Source organism: Platalea leucorodia (assembly GCF_965183815.1).
Source record: "Platalea leucorodia genome assembly, chromosome: 2".
Taxonomy (NCBI): Eukaryota; Metazoa; Chordata; class Aves; order Pelecaniformes; family Threskiornithidae; genus Platalea; species Platalea leucorodia.
Genome location: NC_138824.1, coordinates 92,354,661 through 92,375,817, shown reverse-complemented (window position 1 = coordinate 92,375,817; position 21,157 = coordinate 92,354,661). Strand labels below are relative to the sequence as shown.

General features: G+C 36.2%; 1 protein-coding gene across 1 annotated transcript in view; it reads left to right on the top strand.

Annotated features, from left to right (window-relative positions):
• Positions 1 to 21,157, top strand: part of CFAP47 (cilia and flagella associated protein 47) — a gene marked incomplete at both ends in the record, with an annotated part of 347,065 nt that overhangs the window by 125,401 nt on the left and 200,507 nt on the right. Inside the window, 3 exons of the mRNA XM_082336357.1 lie at positions 435 to 521; positions 13,742 to 13,818; positions 16,043 to 16,188. Of these exons, the coding sequence (XP_082192483.1) occupies positions 435 to 521; positions 13,742 to 13,818; positions 16,043 to 16,188 (310 nt within the window). The remainder of the gene's footprint in view (positions 1 to 434; positions 522 to 13,741; positions 13,819 to 16,042; positions 16,189 to 21,157) is intronic.

The following is a 21,157-nucleotide window of genomic DNA, read 5'->3' as shown; positions in this document are numbered from 1 at the left end:
GTTTTAATTTTTTCTTTTTTTTTTTTTTAAATTTTTGAAAGGAAAATTGGTCTGCATGTCATGACATGGCTGTAGACCATCCCTATGATTACAAATGAACCTATGGTATTGATGAGGTAGTAGTTTATGATTTTTCCCAATAACCCTTGAATAAGTGTCTCAGGATTTTGCATGCTTACATGAACTTTAAAAATTACATAGCTTAAATTGTGCAAAATGTTTAAGTTATTACATAAAGAAGAATTAATAAATTATTAAATAAATAGTTTTTAAAAAATCTGTTTAAATCTTTTTTGAGACTTCTTTTAAAGTATCCCCAGTTGAAAATAATAAGCTCCTTTAACAAACCTTCATTTAAAAGTTAGAATAAACTGAGTTTTATCTTCATTCTGCAAGTTAAAAATGTGGTGATTATGTGTACTGCCATACTCCAGGGTCATTTTGCTGGAATCCACAAGTTACTTAACACAGCCAGAGCAAGTATATCAAGCCAGGAAAGTAAAGCAAGAGCAAACATTCAGGTGAGTTTTAAATGGCAATTGCTAATTATAATACATTGAATTATACAATTCTGTTAGTATTAGATCTTTGTGTATAGCTGTGTGCATACCCATTGTAAAGAATTATAGGTTAGGACATGGAAATATCATAGAATTATGTAACATTTTTAAAACACTTTACATATAACTTACTCGAACAGTGGAGAAAAGACTAATATGGTGTAAAAGATAAAAATGGGTGCAGTATGCCATTTGGAAAAAGTGTTAGAGAAACTAGGATTGAAAGGTGAACTGTTGATCTGGGATAGGGACAACTGTGTTGACTTAGGTGACTGAAATGCTGAAAACTAGGTCCAGTTCATTACAACAGGGTTAGTTCTCATTCTTGGAATGAAGAAGGTAGAAATATTTGAAGGTGCAGCAGTAAGGTCAAGTTTTTATTTATAAATAGACAGTCTATAGAATTATAATTGTGCTGAGGTGTAAAAAGTTACAGGTTCAGTAGGCTCCTGGACATGCAAAAACAGAATAAGAGGTTATTAGTGCAGATATACTGATATAAGTTAATTTTGTATCTAGACATTATTGCTTAACTGACCATGAACAGATTTTCTAACATAGGAAATCTGGAAGGAGAAGGACAGTTCAAAGTAAGTGTGGTAAAGATAATAAAATGGGAAAGAATAAAAAACAGAGGAGTTGGAATGGGAGTCAAGGAGAGATATAAACAAAGATCTATGCTTAAGACATACTCTGAAAGAAGTTATTTCTGCCTTCACTGTCTTTAATTGTTAGGCAGTGAGATAAATACCAATAAGCTTAGATGAACAGGCAGAAATCTTTGCGGACATTGAAGAGGTGAGATGTAAATCAGAATCACTGATAGTCAAGGTTAAAGGAGAAAGAAAGAATCAAAAAGATTTGAGAACTAAAATTTGTGGCACTCTCTAGAAGTGGCCCAGCATAGAGAAAGACCTAACACAAATATCTGAAACAATTTTTGGAACTTGCCAGATATTAAGAATTGCACTGTTTTAATAATTGACAGTTTAATAACTCTATCTTTCAGTCATAGACTGAAAGTGTTAATTCTAAATCTTTTTGATGATAGATTTTGCATTCACACATTGGGCGATTTATATACAGAGATCCATTTCTCTAGTCTTCTGTCACTTCAACCATGTTTTATAATTATTTATTCATAGAGTAGTATTTATAGTCATCGGTTGGAATAGTATAGTAGCTAAAAAAACCCCAACAGAAGTAAGAAGTCAGCTTACATGAAAGATAACCAAAGTGTGACCAATCAGGTTTCATTTCATAGAGGCAGGATCTCTCTTTGAAAATACACCATGAGCAGCCCTCTCACAATACATGTGAAAAATACTCCAGCCCAGAAATACTATCAAGAAAGAATACTATAGCCACCAGAACACTATTAGGTAGACATTTTAGGTGGATGCATTCAATGCCATTCTATCCCTTATTTGTGTTCTGTGGGCTGCAATGTTTGTCAGTGTCCTGTGTGCTTTGTGCACTTACAGCTAAGCTACACTTACCGGATGTGCTACAATAGGTGAACCTCCAGTGATTAATGATTGTTAGTTTTGAAATGTGCAGCCAACATCAGAACAATGATTTTTGTCCAAAACCTGCAGATATGTTTAGCAAGGCCTGTATCCAAGGGGAAATAGCCATGCCTGTTTCATGTAATGCATGCTAGAGAAAGAGTCTGGTCATAACTACCAGTTATTCTGATAAGATCTCCAAACTCAGCCTACTAAACAAAGGTTAGACCACTTTGATTGGACATTACTTCTGTTCATATTTTTTGCTGAAAAGACACCTGGTCTTTTCTGAATGTAATTCAAAATGTGATGTGATAAAGAATCAATATTCATATCTCCCATGCTATCAATTCTGATGGGGAAGATAGATAATATTTAGAACTCAAATTCCATTAGCATATGCCAGAGTAAAGGGCTCCATCTTCAATTTAAGCAAGAGAAGAAATAAACTTGAAAACTGTATAACTCCTATTAAAAATTCTCTTAGAACAAAACAGTGATTTTCTAAAACTACCGTCCAAGGCCTCTTACAAAGAAAGAAATAATAATAGAGCCACTCTGGTAACTCCATCAATGTCTACACATTTTACAAGTATATTGTACTTAGAGGTATCAGAAGCTGTTGAAATAGAAAAGGATTTTTCATCATCCTGCATATTTTGGCTTAATTTATCCCTAGGAAATAAATCAGTCTAAAAAGTGTAATTTTCTCATATATCCAGGCATCACTCTTACTGAAATTGATTTGAGGGCATCTTAAGTCTTTAGAAATCTCCAGTATTGATTTGCTATAATTTTAAATATTTCTAAAAGGATGAGGAAAGGCCAAGGAAAAGGCTGAGGTACTTAATGCTTTTTTTGCCCCAGTCTTTAATAGTCAGGCTGGCGGTACCCAGCCCCCTGAACTGGAAGACAGGGATAGGGAGTACAATGAAGCCCCCATAATCCAAGGGAAAATTATTAGCGACCTGCTACACCATGTAGACACACACGTGTACGGGGCCAGATGGGATCCACCCAAGGGTACTGAGGGAGCTGGCAGAAGTGCTCACCAAGTCATTTCCAATCATTTATCAGCAGTTCTGGCTAACCAGGGAGGTCCCAGTTGACTGGAGGTTAGCAAATGTGACACCCATCTACAAGAAGGGCCAGAAGGAGGATCCGGGGAACTACAGTCCTGTCAGTCTGACCTCGATGCCGGAGAAGGTTGTGGAACAGATCATCCTGAGTGCCATCAAGTGGCATGTATGGGACAACCAGGGGATCAGGCCCAGTCAGCATGGGGTTATGAAAGGCAGGTCCTACTTGAATAACCTGATCTCCTTCTATGACAAGGTGACCCACTTAGGGCTGTGGATGTTGTCTACCTAGACTTTAGTAAAGCCTTTGACACCATTTCCCACAGCATTCTCCTGGAGAAACTGGCTGCTCATGGCTTGGACGGGTATATGCTTCACTGGGTAAAAAAACTGTCTGGATGGCCGGGGCAAAAGAGTTGTGGTGAATGGAGTTAAATCTAGTTGGTGGCTGGTCACAAGTGGTGTTCCCCAGGGCTCAGTATTGGGGCCAGTTCTGTTCCATATCTTTATCAATGATCTGGACAAGGGCATTGAGTGCACCCTCAGTAAGTTTGCAGATGACACCAAGTTGGGCAGGAGCATTGATCTGCTGGAGGGTAGGAAGGCCCTACAGAGGGACCTGGACAGGCTGGATCGATGGGCCGAGGCCAGCTGTATGAGGTTCAGCAAGGCCAAGTGCTGGGTCCTGCCCTTGGGTCACAACCACCCCATGCAATGCTACAGGCTTGGGGAGGAGTGGCTGGAGAGCTGCCTGGCAGAAAAGGACCTGGGGGTGTTGGTTGACAGCCAGCTGAATATGAGCCAGCAGTGTGCCCAGGTGGCCAAGAGGACCAATAGCATCCTGGCTTGTATCAGGAATAGTGTGGCCAGCAGGACCAGGGATGTGATAGTGGCCCTGTACTCGGCACTGGTGAGGCCGCACCTTGAATACTGTGTTCAGTTTTGGGCCCCTTGCTACAAGAAGGACATTGAGGTGCTGGACTGTGTCCAAAGAAGGGCAACGAAGTTGGTGAAGGGTCTAGAGAACAAGTCTTATGAGGAATGGCTGAGGGAACTGGGGTTGTTTAGCCTGGAGAAAAGGAGGCTCAGGGGAGACCTTATTGCTCTCTATAACTCCCTGAAAGGAGGTTGTAGCGAGGTGAGGGTCGGTCTCTTCTCCCAGGTAGCAAGCCATAGGACAAGAGGAAATGGCCTCAAGTTGTTCCAGGGAAGGTTTAGACTGGATATTAGGAAAAGTTTCTTCCCTGAAAGGGTAATCAGGCGCTGGAACAGGCTGCCAAGGGAAGTGGTTGTGAGTCCCCATCCCTGGAGGTATTTAAAAGATGTGTAGATGTGGTGCTTGGGGACATGGTTTAGTGGTGGACTTGGCAATGCTAGGTTAATGGTTGGACTTGATAATCTTAAAGGTCTTTTCCAACCTAAATGATTCTATGAGTCTGTTATCTGTGATAAGAGAAGCCACTTAAGTGCTCTTTTTAAGAAGATTTTTTTCTTGAATGAAGCATAACAAATGTCTGAGATTGTGTTAAAAAATTAGTATGTGTGCAATTCATAATTGATCAGTAAGAAGATTGTACTTGCAATCATTTTTATTCTTTTGATAAATCCAGAAAATACCTTCTACAAAATGGGGCCCATTGCTCTAAGTGGTCCATAAGCGCAAAAGTGCTTATACTCTATGTAATTGTGCTTACACGATTGATGCCATTTGCATGCTTTGATCCTAACTGCTTAATCATCCATGCAGTTCCAAGTGCATCTCCTCAGTCTCATAGTTCATTCTGTGTTTTCATACTGTGTCCCCAGATGTGTTAGATACCCCATTTTAGATCTCACTGTAACAAGCTTTATCTGGCAGGTAGCCTTCTTACCTATGACCTTTCCCCTCTGGCAGTATCACAGGCACCCAAAATGGTGTCATTCATACCAAAGAGGAGACCAATCCTTTAGTCACTGTGGCATGGGCTCATCATACTGTGACTGGAAAGATATTCCAATCTGAAGATAGAGCCCAGAAAAACTATATCCTTACTGGGACACAGTGCTGTCTAAGTTAAAAAATCAAACAGTGGCCCATGTCTGAGGCAGGGTGTCATTCAGTGCTTGCAGGCAAGACCTTTTTGTCCATGGGGAGTTGAATGATGTTTGGGGAGAAGGATAGTGTTTTTCCTTTCATCCAGTTGGCATAGTTTTTAAGTATACTGTGATACTTGTGCCTGGATTTTTTTCAAGTTACAGACTTTTCTATGCTTTTCCATGCTTTTCCAAGCCCTTGACACTTCAGTTATTATCCTTGGCTTACATCTGTGTGCCAGCATGGCCTACTCCCTGTGGAAGAAGGAGAACCAGGTGGAGAGATGCATGCCACATGGCCCAGGAATTCTAATATAAAACTGCCCATATGTAGTTTTCAAGCATGTTGGTATTTTGAATGATGTCTGTTTAAAAAAAAGTATTGAATGACAGTAAAAGTTCAAGGTTACATTTAACAGCCAACTTTTCCTTCATAGATTTTCTTCTCTAAAACTAGGAAGTGATAAAGGTATACTAATGATTCACTAACAGTCCTATCCTAAGACCATAACTAAGCAGTTTAGAGTATGTATTAGTGTCCATGAGTCATAAGGATGGCTCATGATTGCACAGATTGATTTGCAAAAAAAGCTGTGAATGTGGAAAAATATTTTTATATCAAGAAAAACTCATTCCAAAACAAAAAATGTGCCATTAATGAAAAAATTTCAAGTCAAGCTTTGCAGAATATTGTGTATCACTTCTTAATGTTAATTTATTTTTTTTTTTTAACCAGACATAATACCAGGAATTCCAAATATTTTTAATTTTCTGAAATTTATTCTTATACTTTTTGTTCTAAGAAGTTTCATGTGTAAAGGAAAGAGTTACGTTAAACAGAATACCTTTATTTACTTACTGGTAGGATAAAGAAAAAATGAAGATCTAAAAGGCTCCATTGTGTCTCTGTGTAATACAGGTTATGTGATACAGCATTAATACCTGTTGTTTCAGAAAATATTGTTTAGAAATATACTATCAGGAGTCATCACAATTCTGATCAATATTTGATATATTAGAAATTGATCTATATTAATGTAAGGCATACTACCTCTTTTGGGCAGCTCCTGTTTTATTTCTGTCCCAGTCTTTGCTCTGAGATGACAAACTATCCAGTGGAGCGTGGGCAAATATCTTAGATGTGAATTTTGTTGTTCAAATGTTTCAGTATTTTCAGTGTATTAGTAAGAAGTTCCTTTTATCCTTTCTCTCTCTCATAAAACGTTTGCTTGCTTCTGTCTTCTAAAGTTCATTGATGAAGTTGCTGCTGTGTGGACTTCAGATTTCCCCATGGTGCCTGGTACTTTTAATGTTTTTTCTTTGCCTTGGTAATATATAAAATCTGGAACTGGAAGGAACTACAAAGGTCATCTAGTAAATTCAGCTCCAAATACAGAAAGCAAAGTAATTTTCATTTTCTGAGAATTTGTTGGATGGCAAACAGGGTTATTGGCTTGTTTGGACCCTGGACTGAGGAGTAAAGGCACACTATTGCACATGTATAGCTATGACGACATGATGATGTATGCAGACTATCTGTGTTGACTGCGTAGATGATTTTGCTGTTGATCTTGATTTTTGGCACATCTGATAAAGAGACTGGGTTTGCCATGTTGTGGTGCTATGTAGGAAGAGGTAACTGGCAACTCAGAAGTGATAGCTACTAAACTGTTTCTCACTGGTGCTCAAGTATGTAAGTAATTTGTACTACAAGTTTGAACTGGTTAGACTAAACCATGGCAAGAATGAATTGGAAGTATTCACACCTGCCATTTTCTCTGTCTCAACCAGGTCTTTGTACCAAGCAATTGAGAGGTGTTCTCTTAAACCAACACTCACCTGTAACTTACTCTTGCAGAACTTTTTTGTTCATTTAATGCACAGTGAAATAACCTTGCTTTGGAAGGGACAAGTTGTGTTTGCAAAAAAAACGAAACAAATGAGAGGCAGTTTGTGAAGTTGCTTGGTCACCATTCCCCCTGATAAACTGAATCACTTCTAATACCTGAGTTATCAGACTTAGAGGCCTGATCCACAGTGTGAGATAATGTGCTTAGTCTCACAAGTAGACAGCTGATTCTTTGCCATTGTGTCTACACAGCACATGCATAAGCTTGATGCTGGAGCTTGCCTGGGGTTCTTCAGCAGTGATATGTTTTATACAGCAGACTTCAGTGTTAATATGGGGAAGAATAATGGGTGCGTAAGGTGTGATAGGACACTACCGTAGGCTTAATACCAGAGAATCATAAAATTGTTTGTGTTGGAAGTAACCTTTAAAGATCATCTAGTTTTACCCCCCCTGCCATGGGCAGGAACATCTTCCACTGGATCAGGTTGCTCAAAGCCCTGTCCAACCTGACCTTGAACACTTCAAATGACAGGACATCCGCAACTTCTCTGGATAACCTGTTACAGTGTCTCACCACCCTCATTGTAAACAATTTCTTCCTTATGTCTAATCTAATTCTACCTTCTTTTAGTTTAAAACTGTTACCCTTGTCCTGTCGCTACAAACCCTGGTAAAAAGTCTCTCTCCATCTTTCTTATAAATCTTCTTTACGTACTGAAAGGCTGCAACAAGGTCTTCCTGGAGCCTTCTCTTCTCCAGGCTGAACAACTCCAGCTTTCTCAGCCTTGCTTCATAGGAGAGGTGTTCTATACCTCTGACCATTTTTGTGGACCTCCTCTGGACCCACTCCAACAGGTCCATGTCTGTCTTGTGCTGAGGACCCCAGGGCTGAATAAAGTACTCCAGGTGGAGCCTCATTAGAGCAGAGTAGAGGGGCAGAATCACCTCCCTTGACCTGCTGGCCATGCTTCTTTTTATGCAGCCCAGGATATGACTCGTTTTCTGGTCTGTGAGCACACATTGCTGGCTCATATCTAATTTTTCATCCACCGATATCCCCAAGTCCTCCTCTGCAGGGCTGCTCTCAAGCCATTCATCCCTCAGTCTGGGGGACTGCCCCTGGGGACTGCCCTTATCCAGGTGTAGCAAACTGTCTGTGTAGACTTACTTTGTGGCAGTGGTAAACTGTTCTGCCTAATCAATTTCCTTATTTCTCTTTGTATTGAAAGGGGATGTATTGAGCCAAACTGAGAGTATAACCATGCCTTTATACCTTCCTGATCTTAACTATATTTCTTTTATTTTTATTATTGCATGAGATGCTATTTCTTTCTGTTATAGAAGAATGAGACACAATGTACGTGTCTTCCACAACACAGTTTTATTTCCCTTTCCCTTCACTTATCTGCAGGTGCTTTCTTTATTGGGGTGAGAATATATTTACAGAGAGAAACATTCAATACCATGTCAAATCAGTGCAATGAGTTTCTCTGTCATTCAACTCTGAAAATAGGACTTATTCAATGTATAGTTCACCCCAGTGAAGAAATATGTTGTATTGTGTACATTCTCAATGTGTAATGTATTTCCATGTAGTATGCTTATTGTTATCATTTTTTCATGCAGCTTTTGAGCAATTTGTTATTTTTATAGTGATTCTTCTGCTGTAGTCTCTGTTTTTGCAATCATGACTTGTCATTCTCATTCAAAGATAAAGCATTGAAAGAGATGACATTTTATATAAAATTTGTATTTTTGTATTTTTATGTGAGATACTTATTTGTAAGTACAGAATAAATAGTATGTTGTACTTGCATACCTCAGAGATCATTTTCCTTTCTGAAAAATAGCCTTTAAGTATAGGTATTAAAATGAATCTCCAGGGTAACATATTCTGAGAATTTTACAAGTCCATTTATTTAAGGTTGTGATTTTTTTTCTTAGCCCAGCAAGATTAACTATTTATTTTAAGAGAGACCCAATAGCTATCAAATGCTGTATGTAATAATTGTTTGCTATAAGCTGGTTCATCAAATTTTACTGCAAGGGGAGAATGACTTTTATGTGTGGATAATATTAAACCTGAGTCTAGAGCTGAAACTCTACATGCAGTATTTTTTGAGATACATTACAGTATAGTTTTCAGCATCTATGAGCTCTGTACTTGTTGTAAATTAAACAAAACTCTCCTTCCATAAATGTAACTGCACAGTCTTAACTCCTGTCAACACTGGTAGAAATTATTTGTGAAGAAGGACAGAAAAAACTATAAAGTAATATTTAGGAAATATGATGGTAAGAAGCACAATTTGCTTTGGGGGGATAAGAATAAGCAAAGATTTTGTTGTAAGTTGTTTTTTCAAGTATTATCTGTTCTTTTGAAACACACTTGAAAAGCAATGTTGTCATGAACAGAGTTAAGGTGTTTAGGTTAAGGCTCATCCCCTTCACTCCTTTCTCAGACAAACCCTTGATTGCATTACGTTCCTTGTGAATGATTAACTGCACTGTTAGTGAATATAGATCGTTCCTGTAGCCTTGGTGTAAAAAAAAAAAAGGTACAGAAGCACAAGCTTTGCTGTTCCCAGACTTTCCTATCTCCTCTTTTCAGGGCTATAACATTGCGGAAATGAACGTTGCATGTGAACTAAATTAACTAAAACAAGAAGAGAATTATTTTTAGTAGAAATTGCTTAAAAAGCTTCTCTTACGAGAGTTGATGCTTCCTAGCAAGATCATGAACTATACATTAACATGGGGATTTTACATCTCTAATTCCTCATTATGTGGTATAAATTCCCAATACTTACTCAAAGAACCAAGAGTAAAATTATCCTTCGCGCAGAAAATCATGGAAAATTATGTCCCAGTTTATATTTATTCTGTGAGCAGAAACATTGTAAACCATGTGCATAAAAGCAAATTTCAAGTGTTTTTTTCTTGTGTAATAATTCTTGTGAAGGAAAAAAAAAAAGAGAAAAATCTATGGAGTATTTTAGAGAAAACCTATTTTTGGTAATTCATTTCCACTCCAATATTAAAAAGACAAAGATTTTGAGAAAGGCAAATGCAAGATGCCAAATTCGGTCTGTTTGGAAATCAGCACTGTAAGTAAGAGAAATGAGTTACACCAGGTAGAGATAGTGGCAACATCAACCCCCTATTTTTAGCCATGAAATATGCAAATGTTCCACTGTCTATGTTGCACTTTTTCTTAAATAATTGTGCTCCGTTTCCTGTAAGAAAAAAATCATGGCTCACAAGTTTTAAATAATTTGTGTACTATTGATTTGTTGCAGTTTGTGAATCCCTGGTATACAGAATTGTGGGATTCCAATGAGACTTTTTTTTTCCTGATGATTTAAATCTGGATCTTGCACTTACTGGATTGAATTTGGATCACTCAACATTTATTAGGGTTAGGGTAAAATCCTTGTTTTACTTAGCTTTACTGATTTCATTCATTAAAAAAGGGATATCTTACCTTAAATAACAAAAGAAGTATATTTCCTATTAAATTTCTTAAACGTATTTCTGTCCTGGGGCTTGGTTAGGTTAGGTAACATTGTATAAAGTCATGCCAGTTTTATAATAAGATGTGTTGTGATGTGTTTTTTACAATTACAATGTGGCTATCTGAAAAACTAGAGAAATAAATGAATAAACAAATAAATATGACCTTGCATGTTATTTTTAAGATTGAATTTACAAAATTAGATTTTTAAATAAAAATCTATAGAGAAAACATGCAGGAAGCTGTCTTTGAATTTGTTATATATTTATAATAAATTATAAATTAAAACGTTTATCTGTCCCTTGTGAGTTATAAATATGAATAGCAGGGAGAAGGATGCCAAATCAATCCACTGTATGGCCTAGTGTATACATCATCATTTAAAATCCTGGTGCATAGTGAGATTATTTAAGTACCTTAAAGACTTTACTGAAATGCATGTAACTTGAAGTGAAAAAGTGTGTCTTGAAAAATAGAAGTATTTATTTCAAATACTTAAATTAGAAAGTTGCATTTAGTGATAAGCTTTTCCAAATTATTTAGAGACATTTTTACTGTTGAGGTGTAGTAGTACAAACCCCAAAACATTACTGTTTTACATTCCAAAAGGAAATTATAAGACATCTTTTAAAGCTAATGATATGTTGCACTACACAGGAATTATTCAAATGGTTGACTTGAAGATTATAAAATGTGGTCTTCATAACTGTTAATATTCTATGCAGTAACTAAAGTATCCACATTTAAGAATATATGTAAATGAAATATAAAAAATAAGGTAAAAAAATAGCTCTTATTAGTGCTCTATTGACTTTACTGCCTAGGAGGGGTTAAATATAGGACTTTATAAAGCAATGAGCCTCTGATTTCCTTTACTATTGAAATAGCAAACTTCCAAGTGATGAACTTCCGTGCATTTCCAGGCAAGATCCAGAGTTTACTACTTCTTTATTTGTAAAAAATACAATTTATTAAGTGGACAAAGAAGGGAAAAGAGGAATAATTAATTTCAATCATAATATGTTACATTTAAAATAATATTCCCCACAACTAAAATTTTCTAATTTAAATGGTGGAATACTAATGTCTCTGAGGCCAGAAATCTGCAGTTGCACTGAACAACAAATTAACAACAACAACAGAAATAAAACCAGTAATATTTTAATTGGAAAAACTGAAATGAGATAACATTTCAACAGTGTTGTATTTCAGGAAATGAAAGCAATTAAGGCCTGCACCTTCTTTAGGATTTGGTAGTGTCGCCCCCACATAAACGCAGACTTCTGTTTAAATCAGTGGAGCACTACACAGGAGCTGGGTTTCCTGTATTTCTCCAGGCCTAAGCAAGGAAACAAAAAAAAAGGGATTTGTTAGCTTTATTTGACATCTGTTGAACTGGTGTTGGGGAATTTTTATTGTATCCCTTGAGTCAAATTAAACACACATTTGTGCTTAAATGTAAAGATTTAATGAGCAAACATATTGGGCAGAGACCTATCGCCATAAGCGGTTCTACAAGGAGTCCGCAAAGATGTGACACGAGCCGATTCCTTGTATACACTTGCACCAGCAGCAATCCTGTGAGCATCAGCATCAGGCACCTTAACCCGCTGTTTGGTTCATCCCCCAGCACCAACTCTGTCTACCAAAAGTGGCTCCTGAGCACTTGCATTCCAACAATCCATTGCTACAAGATGCTGCTGCGTCATTTCTTATCTCTTCAGCAAGGGAAACTTTGCTCACTTGCAGGGAGTTGTTCTGTCTTTGGCGTTCCTGCCTCCAGCCTGTTGAGCCGCCTTGCCCTCCATGCCAGATTGTTCCTTGATCCCGAATTACCATTGCTGAGCAGTTACAATTTGAATTTCCCCTTCACTGGACAGAGTTGCTTTCCAGATGGTATTAGAAACAGAGCTAAAATTTAGAGTAGAGTAGAGTTTAAACCATGAATTCTGACTCTAGCATAATGACTAGTAGTATATTCAAGGTTTCCAGTAAAGTGCTTGAGACATAAACAGACTTTCCAAAGCCATAGGCTAGAACCTTCATTTACTAGATAATTCCTTTTTTTTACATATATGAGCTGCTGATATGTTTTCTAATTAAGCTCATAAACATAAAATATTTGCCTAAAAGTATATATCGCCCCCTAAAAAATCTAGTATTCTATAACATATAAGAATATACCAAGAATTACAATTAATGTTAAAAAAAAATAAAATCTAAGTTTAGATGTCTTATTTTTACTGTTTCTAAATGTTAATGTTGAGTTAAAGGTATTTTGGCCCCTAGGTAGGCAGGTAAAAGTTAATAGATTCAGTTAGCTCTCAGGAGCTCATGGTACCTGGAAAAGGCAATTGAGTTATCATGAATAAAGTAGAATGCTTACCTCTTCTTTAAAAAGAGGAGACTGTTGAGCTAGAAAGAAGGTAGAGAGAGCTAGAGAAAAAAACTGGGGCTTAAAAAAAAAGTTTAGGTAAGAGGAGATCTGGTATCTGAAGTGTGTTCTGATAAGGGGCAAGGAAAGACTGTTACTTTTGCAAATCAGTTTTAGTGAGAAGCCGCAGTCCAAAGGCATGTCCACAAGGTCTATGAATGTAACTCCTAGAGTGAGCACAATGCATCTGAACGGAATTTGGTTTGCAGGTATTTAGATATATTTCTAAAATTGGAAAGACTGAAAGGAAGACAAGTGAGAGCATCAGAGGAATGCAAGGCCTTTCCACTTCATTATCTACCAGGGAACAATTCTTCTTTGTCTTGCCCCACAGAATATTGAAATGATAAAGAGAACAATTGGGACTGAATTACACAAAAAGTGTTATTGGGCAGGAGTACTTTTGACTGGCAAAATATAATTGCTTTTTTTTTTTTTAACATGGAATTTTGCTTATATGAGTACTGCAGAGATATTATACAGGTTGATTGAAGGGAGCATGTTCTGGCTCTGGTGGAAATATGACTACTAACCTAAGTGGAGGAGGTGGTATTTAATGTTATTGGTAGGTAGAGGGTTCCAAAATGTGTTTTTTTTGTTTTGTTTTGTTTTTTAAACATTTGCTTTTCCAGTATTTATTCATAAAAAGGGAAAATAAGCTATTACTAACAGAAATGTCCAGCTTTAGTGTATTACTTCTGTTTTTATTTTTTCCTTGTAGTTCTGAAAATAATATATTAAATTGTAAAAAGGGTGCACTGCCTGAAGATCCAAATGAAGAGAACATCTTAAATTGCTGTAAGTACCTCTATATAATACCTCTTGTGTCACTACAGTCAAAATTAGAGTATCTACATGAGAAAGATTTTGACATCTAAAGTAATTATTATTTATGAGTATGTTCAGTAACTCTTATTTATAGGATAGTTTGTCTTCTGATATATTTAATTTAGTGAAATTATCTCTAAAGTTGCACTGTAGTCCTAGTGACTTTGCCATTAACAAAAAAAAAAGAAATCTATTTTTCTTCTTTTAAGGGCCCATGGGTTGGCTTCATGGAATTCTGATGTGGAGCCTTTGTAGTTTGCCTAATTTATTTTTGAAAATACTCATCAACCGGGGTTGTGCATTTCTTCCTCTTATTTCCTATGAGATGTCTGTCAACAGTTATGTCAAAATGTATGAATCTAGAACTACAGCCTTTTCTGAGACTGTTGAAAGTCCACTTGAGGAAAATGTGTACAATGGCCTTATGAAATTAATTTTGCCCTCTTGGAAAATATTGTTGTGTTTCCATTAAGTCATATTGAAAGCAGATTTGTAATCTGAATAATCTAGCCCTTCTAGATATATTTATTATTTTGTATTGTATTCTGAGATGTGATCAACAACCAACTAATACACAGTTCATAAAAATAAAAAGTATGTACCTTAAGTAACAAAGTGAGGTACAACTATTGCACCAATCTGTGAATGGCTTGTGAAAGTTTTTATGGCTTCAATCAGACTGGAGCTACAGAGACATTTTTGATGGTATTTCAGGTCTTTGTAAAAAAAAAAAAAAGTTTTCATTTCTTGTAGAAGTGAACTTCTGCTTTGGGAATAATTCATCACTCCCATCATTCTTTCTATAACATGGTGAACAAAACCTAAATAAGAGTGTTCTGCATGTTTTACACCCTGACCTGAGAGAATACGTACTATTAAGGGTCAAGAGTCCTAAGTGGAGAGTAATAGGAATTACGATTTTTTTTTTTTTTTTGTCTTGAACCAGCCATAATAAAAAGGAAGAAAACTGTCAAAAAAAATCTAAATTTTTAATTAATGTTACTTCTTTGGCAATTGTTCTAATTTCACAGAGTCCAGAGGGAGAAAGTGAGGAGAGAGGGCTCTCACAAGGTTTATTTAGTCTGCTCCACAGTTTGGCATACTTTGAATGGGGAACACTTGAACAGGAGATAAGTTTGGGAGTTACTGTCTTATTTAGTCAAAAATTAGTTCCTGTTAGGGCTGCCTTACCCTATTTGATGAAAGGGTAAAAATGGGACTTGGGTCCTGTTGGTGGGGTTTTTTTCTTTTTTTTTTTTTTCAGGTCATTGTTTGTGTAGGCTTTGGAAACATGAAATTCATATCAAACTTAACTGTTGGTTGAAGCGTAAATATTGGGAAATTCCTATATTGATTGGAAAAGAATGTGGACTATGGAGAGAAAAGGCAGGTTGTGGTTAGGCCTTTCTTCAGCTTGATTCTTGGTGTTTTTGGGGGGTGAATCAGTTTTATTTAATTGGCCAGAATTTGACATAGGTTTTTTATGTGATAGTCACTCATTTCTTTTGCCTGCACTTTCAGTTCTATTCTTAAGTCTGTTGAACTTCCTAGAAGGTTAACCAGCCAAGGTTGAATGAAAGTCCAGTTCTAAAGTATTCTGCACTATCAAAATATGCTCAGCAGATGAAAAACATGCAGTGAGAAAATAGTCAGATCCTGCTAGATTCAACCCTAAGATTCCTAGTGTCTTATGAAGGAAGCTCTTTGTCAGCATAATGATTTTGTGAAAGCACCGCAAAGAAAACAAGCTTTCCTGTATTTGGTTTTTGTCCATTCTGGAGAATTTCAGACTATAACATAACATAGTTACTCCCACTGAAAGCAAGATTGTTTGTTTAAATAGTAGTAAACTGTACTCTTCTTTCTGGCAAGAGGAGTCATTTGCTTATAGGCTGTGCATCCTTAAGGAGTTTTTTTGATGGAGAGAATTGTCTGTTTTCCTCAGTTTTGTTTCAGTGAACAGAATAAAACCACAAGTTGTTAGCAAAATGTATTTAAATAATACAGCATGCAATATTGCAGCACATTTGCACAAGTGTAACTGTAACTACTGATTACTGCTTACAAGTGTGCCTTAAAGACTGATTACTACAGGAGGCTGTGTACAGTATCCTTATATTTAAATGCAGGCAGCTACATTATTTTACAACCCGTGCTGTTGTATCTGAACAACCATTTAAACTTATTTTAACAGCTGACCAGTCCAGCCTCCTGCATGAGTTCTTCAGTCCAATGGAAAAACTGTTCTTGGAAGGGAGAAGCTCTGCAGGCTTAGACATTCACTTTCTTCCTTTTAATCTGGAAAAACGTTACTGCACTGTCATTCTGGTTAATGAACTGGTAAGAATAGAAAGTATGTTCTGTGAGTGGTTTTCATGTGATAGCCTAGTCAGTTAAGAATCAGGATATGTTTGCCAATTATGTGTGAAAAGGGTAAACGAATATACAAACTGGTTATGTACATATTTTAAGGTAATGTTTTTGCACGCATATGCAATTATAAAGATGTGATGTATGTGATAACTTTTGGAAATGAAAATATTTTCTCTTTCATTGTTTTGATTAAATTACAATATTCCTATAATTCTCGGAGGAAAATGTTGCTTAAGAAGTTGGTCAGTGATTTACATAAGATTACAAGCTTCAGCTAAGAAATTTAAACCAAAGTTTACTGCCCTTTTATCTCCACATAGTCAGAATTATATGGAATGCTGCAAGTTACTTTTGACTGTAAAATCATTACGAATAAATGTAATACTGCAAGGAATGTTACTTTGGTGGCTTTTCTAGGCAACTCAGCTTCAAAACAAATACAGAACTTAAATAATTTGTCTTGATGTGGGAGCAAGAATAATGCTTTTGGATGAGACACAGGCAGGGAAAGGATAAAGTCTTTACTGTACTGTACTTCTCCCTGTATTTATCACTGTATCAAGGATATGCTGTCAAAGTAGAATAATGATTATTATTCTTGCTCTGTCTCTTTTTTAATTTTTCTGCCAATCCAAATTCCATTCAGTCCTTGTCACCAATGCAGGTAAAACTTTTGAATAGATGATTGTACATGAATGTTGACTCCATTACCTTTCAGTCTTTCTTGACTCATGTAGCCTGGGTTTCACCATATATACTTAATTGAAATTGATTTCATCAAATTACCAAGACCTGGTTTTGACCAACTTTCAGAGCTTAAAATTTGTACTCCAGCTTCTTTGATACCCCTGTAATCATTTATCTTAGTGGTCACAATCTTCTTATTTCTATATCTTTAGTCCATCTTTTCACCTCTTTAACCTCTCTGCTGTGTTTTGTCTCTAGCTGACAATGTTTTTCTAATTTTTTATGTGTGGTTGATCTCAAGGCTTGCATTCTGCTTCTTACTTTCATAATACTACCTCTGTGTTTCAGCTTTCCCTCTGTGCAATGACATGCATCTGCCATTCTCTCTGCCACATTTTCATGATTTGTAACAATACATCCCAAACTAAATGACTTATTTTCTCCTGCACTTTCTCAGCTGCCATATTTTTCATTACTATAGGACAAGAGACTCCTGCTGGTGTTTAGTGTTTGTACGTTTGGTGTTCGTTTTTATTGTTTAACCAGGACTTTTGCTATGCCACCTGGCCAACTTAATTTTTCCTTGCTTTTAAAAGAAAACAAGACTAATGCAACGATGCCTAAGCCTGTTTATCTGACCTTGTTCAATATTTGAAACCACTGGCCATTTTTTAAGAAAACAAGCTGTATGGCTGGAAGTCTTAAAGAGTGTACAGTCCACTTGAGTTTCTTGAAAATTGGCAGAGAGATAAAAGAGGGATAGTCTGTCAAAGCCTACAGCGAGCTCAAGCCTTATTGACACCAGGGAATCACCCACAAAGATGCTGTATAAATGTCCCCATGTCAGAGGATAGCGATCCTTGTGGATGATTCAATGAAAAAACCATCCAGTGCTCAGCATCATTCAGAAAGAGAAATCATTAGGAAAAAAATAGGCATCAAAATGTGAAACCTCAGTATACCTTTCTAAAGAGCTATGGTGTACACATCTTGAATATTGTGTGCAGTTCTAGTGACCCCAAAAAACAATATAATAGGGATGGAGGGAAAAAAGAGAGAGAAAAACAGGGATGATCAGAAGGATATAACAGTTTCTTTATAGAGATAGATACTTAAAAAAAATTAATTTCCTGTAATTAAAAAAGAGATTGTTAAGGGACATGACAGGTACATAAGATTGTGAATAGTTTGCAGAAAGTTAATAGAGCAACTGTGGCAGGGTATAGAAACTGAACCAAATGAAGTATTTTTTCATACACAATGTTTAACTTATGTAACTCAGCCATCATAGGACACTTTGGATGATAAAACTGTTAACTAGGTAAAAAAAGTTAGACAAACTCATGAAGGTTAGGTCCATCAGTTTTATTCAGTGAAATATCTAGATGCAGTCTCTAGACAAGGAAGATCCTAACCTACTGGTTTCTGGGAGCAGATTTGAGAAGGATCTTCTTTTACTTGCTATGACTTTATCCTCTTTCTTTAAACCTCTGCTATTGGCATTCTCCCTGTTTATTTCTTTATTAGAAGCAGAAGCATATACCCTGGCTGAGAAGAGGAGGCTTATACTACATTAGGTATAGAGCCTGAAAACTAAATAATTTAATGAAGAGAAGGGAAATGGAGACATGTTAATGGGAGGAAAGCAAATACAAGAGATGTGCTCAGAGCTATGGGACAGTTATACTTCAGGTGGAAAGGGAAAAGAGCATTTCTGACAGCCCCAGTGTTGCCTCCAGTGGTGATGTAGAAACACCTAAATTTAGACACCTCGCTGCTAGTCACTGTTCTTAATAAAGAACTAGTTGACCTTATCATAGTAGGAAGCATTAATGCCTCAGAGAAGCCACTGTTATGTCCTATATTGTAACTATTTCTTGAACACCCTCTTTTCAGTTTATCTGAGTAGGTGGGATGCATTTAAAGGCTGCTGAAAGTGCAAAATTTTTGATATGTAGCACCGCAGGTTAGAAAAATTAAGTCCCATCCACATAATTGTATCATTTGTAAGAAATTGTAGTAAATCTCCAAGGGAAGGGTGAAACTGCAAGATAGCTAGCATGATTTTGGAGCTGTACAGTAATGGCACAGGAAGAAATTGGTTTGCTTAAATATTGTGCATATGGCTGCAATATTTCAATCATATAATTATCTAATTGACAAACAATTGCAGCTACCATGCTGTATGATGATCAAATGGCTTTATACGGTGATGAGACTTGTATCATTCAAATATGGACTTGTGCTGTATATAATCAAATAAATAATTTAATTTAGCATTTCTGTAGTTTCTTTCTACCTACCTTTACTCCCCTTTTTGACAAATGGAACAAAATGGTAATCAGAGCAAGACTGCTGGTTCATTACAATCAGTGAGGAAGGTACTGAGATTCAAATCACTAGTTAGACTTGAATCTGACTAGGAATCCTACCTGTAATTGCATCAGCTATGTATCTGTAATAAAAGCAAGAAGAAGATACACTGATTCAAGTTTGTTGGCCTACTCAAGTATGTTGCTTAAATTGTTTTGAAGTAATCTGTGTGTTATCTTTTCTAAGGTTTGAAATGACAACACAAGTTGTTTATAACATTTCTGAAGGATTCGTTTCAATATTTCTTTGTTTTTTAAGAAAAATTGAACCTGACGTTCTTCAAATTTTCAGCATAGATCTTTTCACAGAAGAAATTATATATTGGTTAACATAACTGCGTTGCTTTTTCTCTATATCTTTGTTTCTGGGAGCTAATATAAATGTGAACAACCTGTGATTTAAATGATAATAATTTATTAAGTCATAGTTTAAGAGTGTCGGTCCAGACTTTTGCAGCTAAATGTCTACTATAACATTAAATGGTTTATTAAGAGAATACTTTACTATCTGTTGTTCTTAATTACTGACTTGCATGGAGGACTGCAAATTCCTAGTAGCTATACATTCTTTTGGAATATCAGTTAGCAATGGGATTAGATAAATAGTTAATGGTAGTTCAACAACCATTTTATTAACTATTTTTGTTAATAGTGAACCCTACAAAATGTTGATGCTATCCTGCTTGCAGCTGATGGAAAATGGAAGTATAAAACATTAAAACCATGGGGATGCTATCTTAACTCTCAAAATAGAGTGAAATAACCATTCTGTTCCAAAGCATCAGGGAAAAACCTCAGCAGACAGAAAACAGGATTTGTATTCTGTGGAGATCAAAAAGCAAGAATTCTTCAAAGCAAAGAGGGAAATGGGGAAGTTAGTTTGTTCCTGTAAGCATATTGATGTCAGCAATGACAAGAAAAGTAATTGATAGTAGAATGACATCCTAGCAACCAGTACCTTCATGAAATTAGTGGTATATGCTGTAAGCTTGTTAACGGTCCTTATGAAGCCAAAACACTGTGTCAAACAGGAATAATTCCTGTTTAAATTGGTTCCCAGGAGTGGCTATTAGTTTGTGTGTCTGAAACCAATTTTGCCGTAGGTTTCTTTAATCCTTCTCAAGGAAGATTTGTCTGAACTTTTGAATCAAGGAAGGGGAGAAAATGCCATCAAAGTTGAATAGCTTTCCTTCTGCTGGGTCAGAAACATAATTGCGATGTTTTCAGCCTTATAAATATCTGACAAAACTATGAATAAAGGTAAAATAAAAAGAAGGTTTGTCTTATATTATTGACCAATATTAAAGGGAAAACATTGCATTGGTTGGAAGATGGACTAAATTATATAAATAAATGATTTCCTTCATACCTGGAATGAAGAATATAAGATAAAATATGTATTTTTAGGGCAGAGTTTTACAGAATGTGGTTTATGGAAATAAAGAGGTGACTTGTGCAAATTATATCAGTTGCAGCAGCATTTGATCCTTTACCTTGCAATCAGTAGAAGCTAAAGTTGTCCAAAAAAAGTTTGTGGTAAACAAAAAGATGTCATCAAAGCAAAAGTAACATATCTATTAAATCTCCTGCCTAGTCCAGATAGATGTATAGGTACCTAATTAGATATCTTTCAGTTTTGGGAATGTTCTGATTGTGGCCTTTATAATTTGGAGTTCTTTTAGTGAGTTTTCTTTCTTTTAAAAACACTCTTCTGTCTTTCATTTGTACTGTATTTTTTTGTTTCATCTATAATTCAAAGTGTTATTTCTCTGCTAATTCATTTATCCTTTCCTCTATGACAGATTACTAGCTTCCTTTATTCTAGGTCATGTTTATGTTTACTTTCAAGATTCTGTAGGTTTTCCATTATTTTTGAT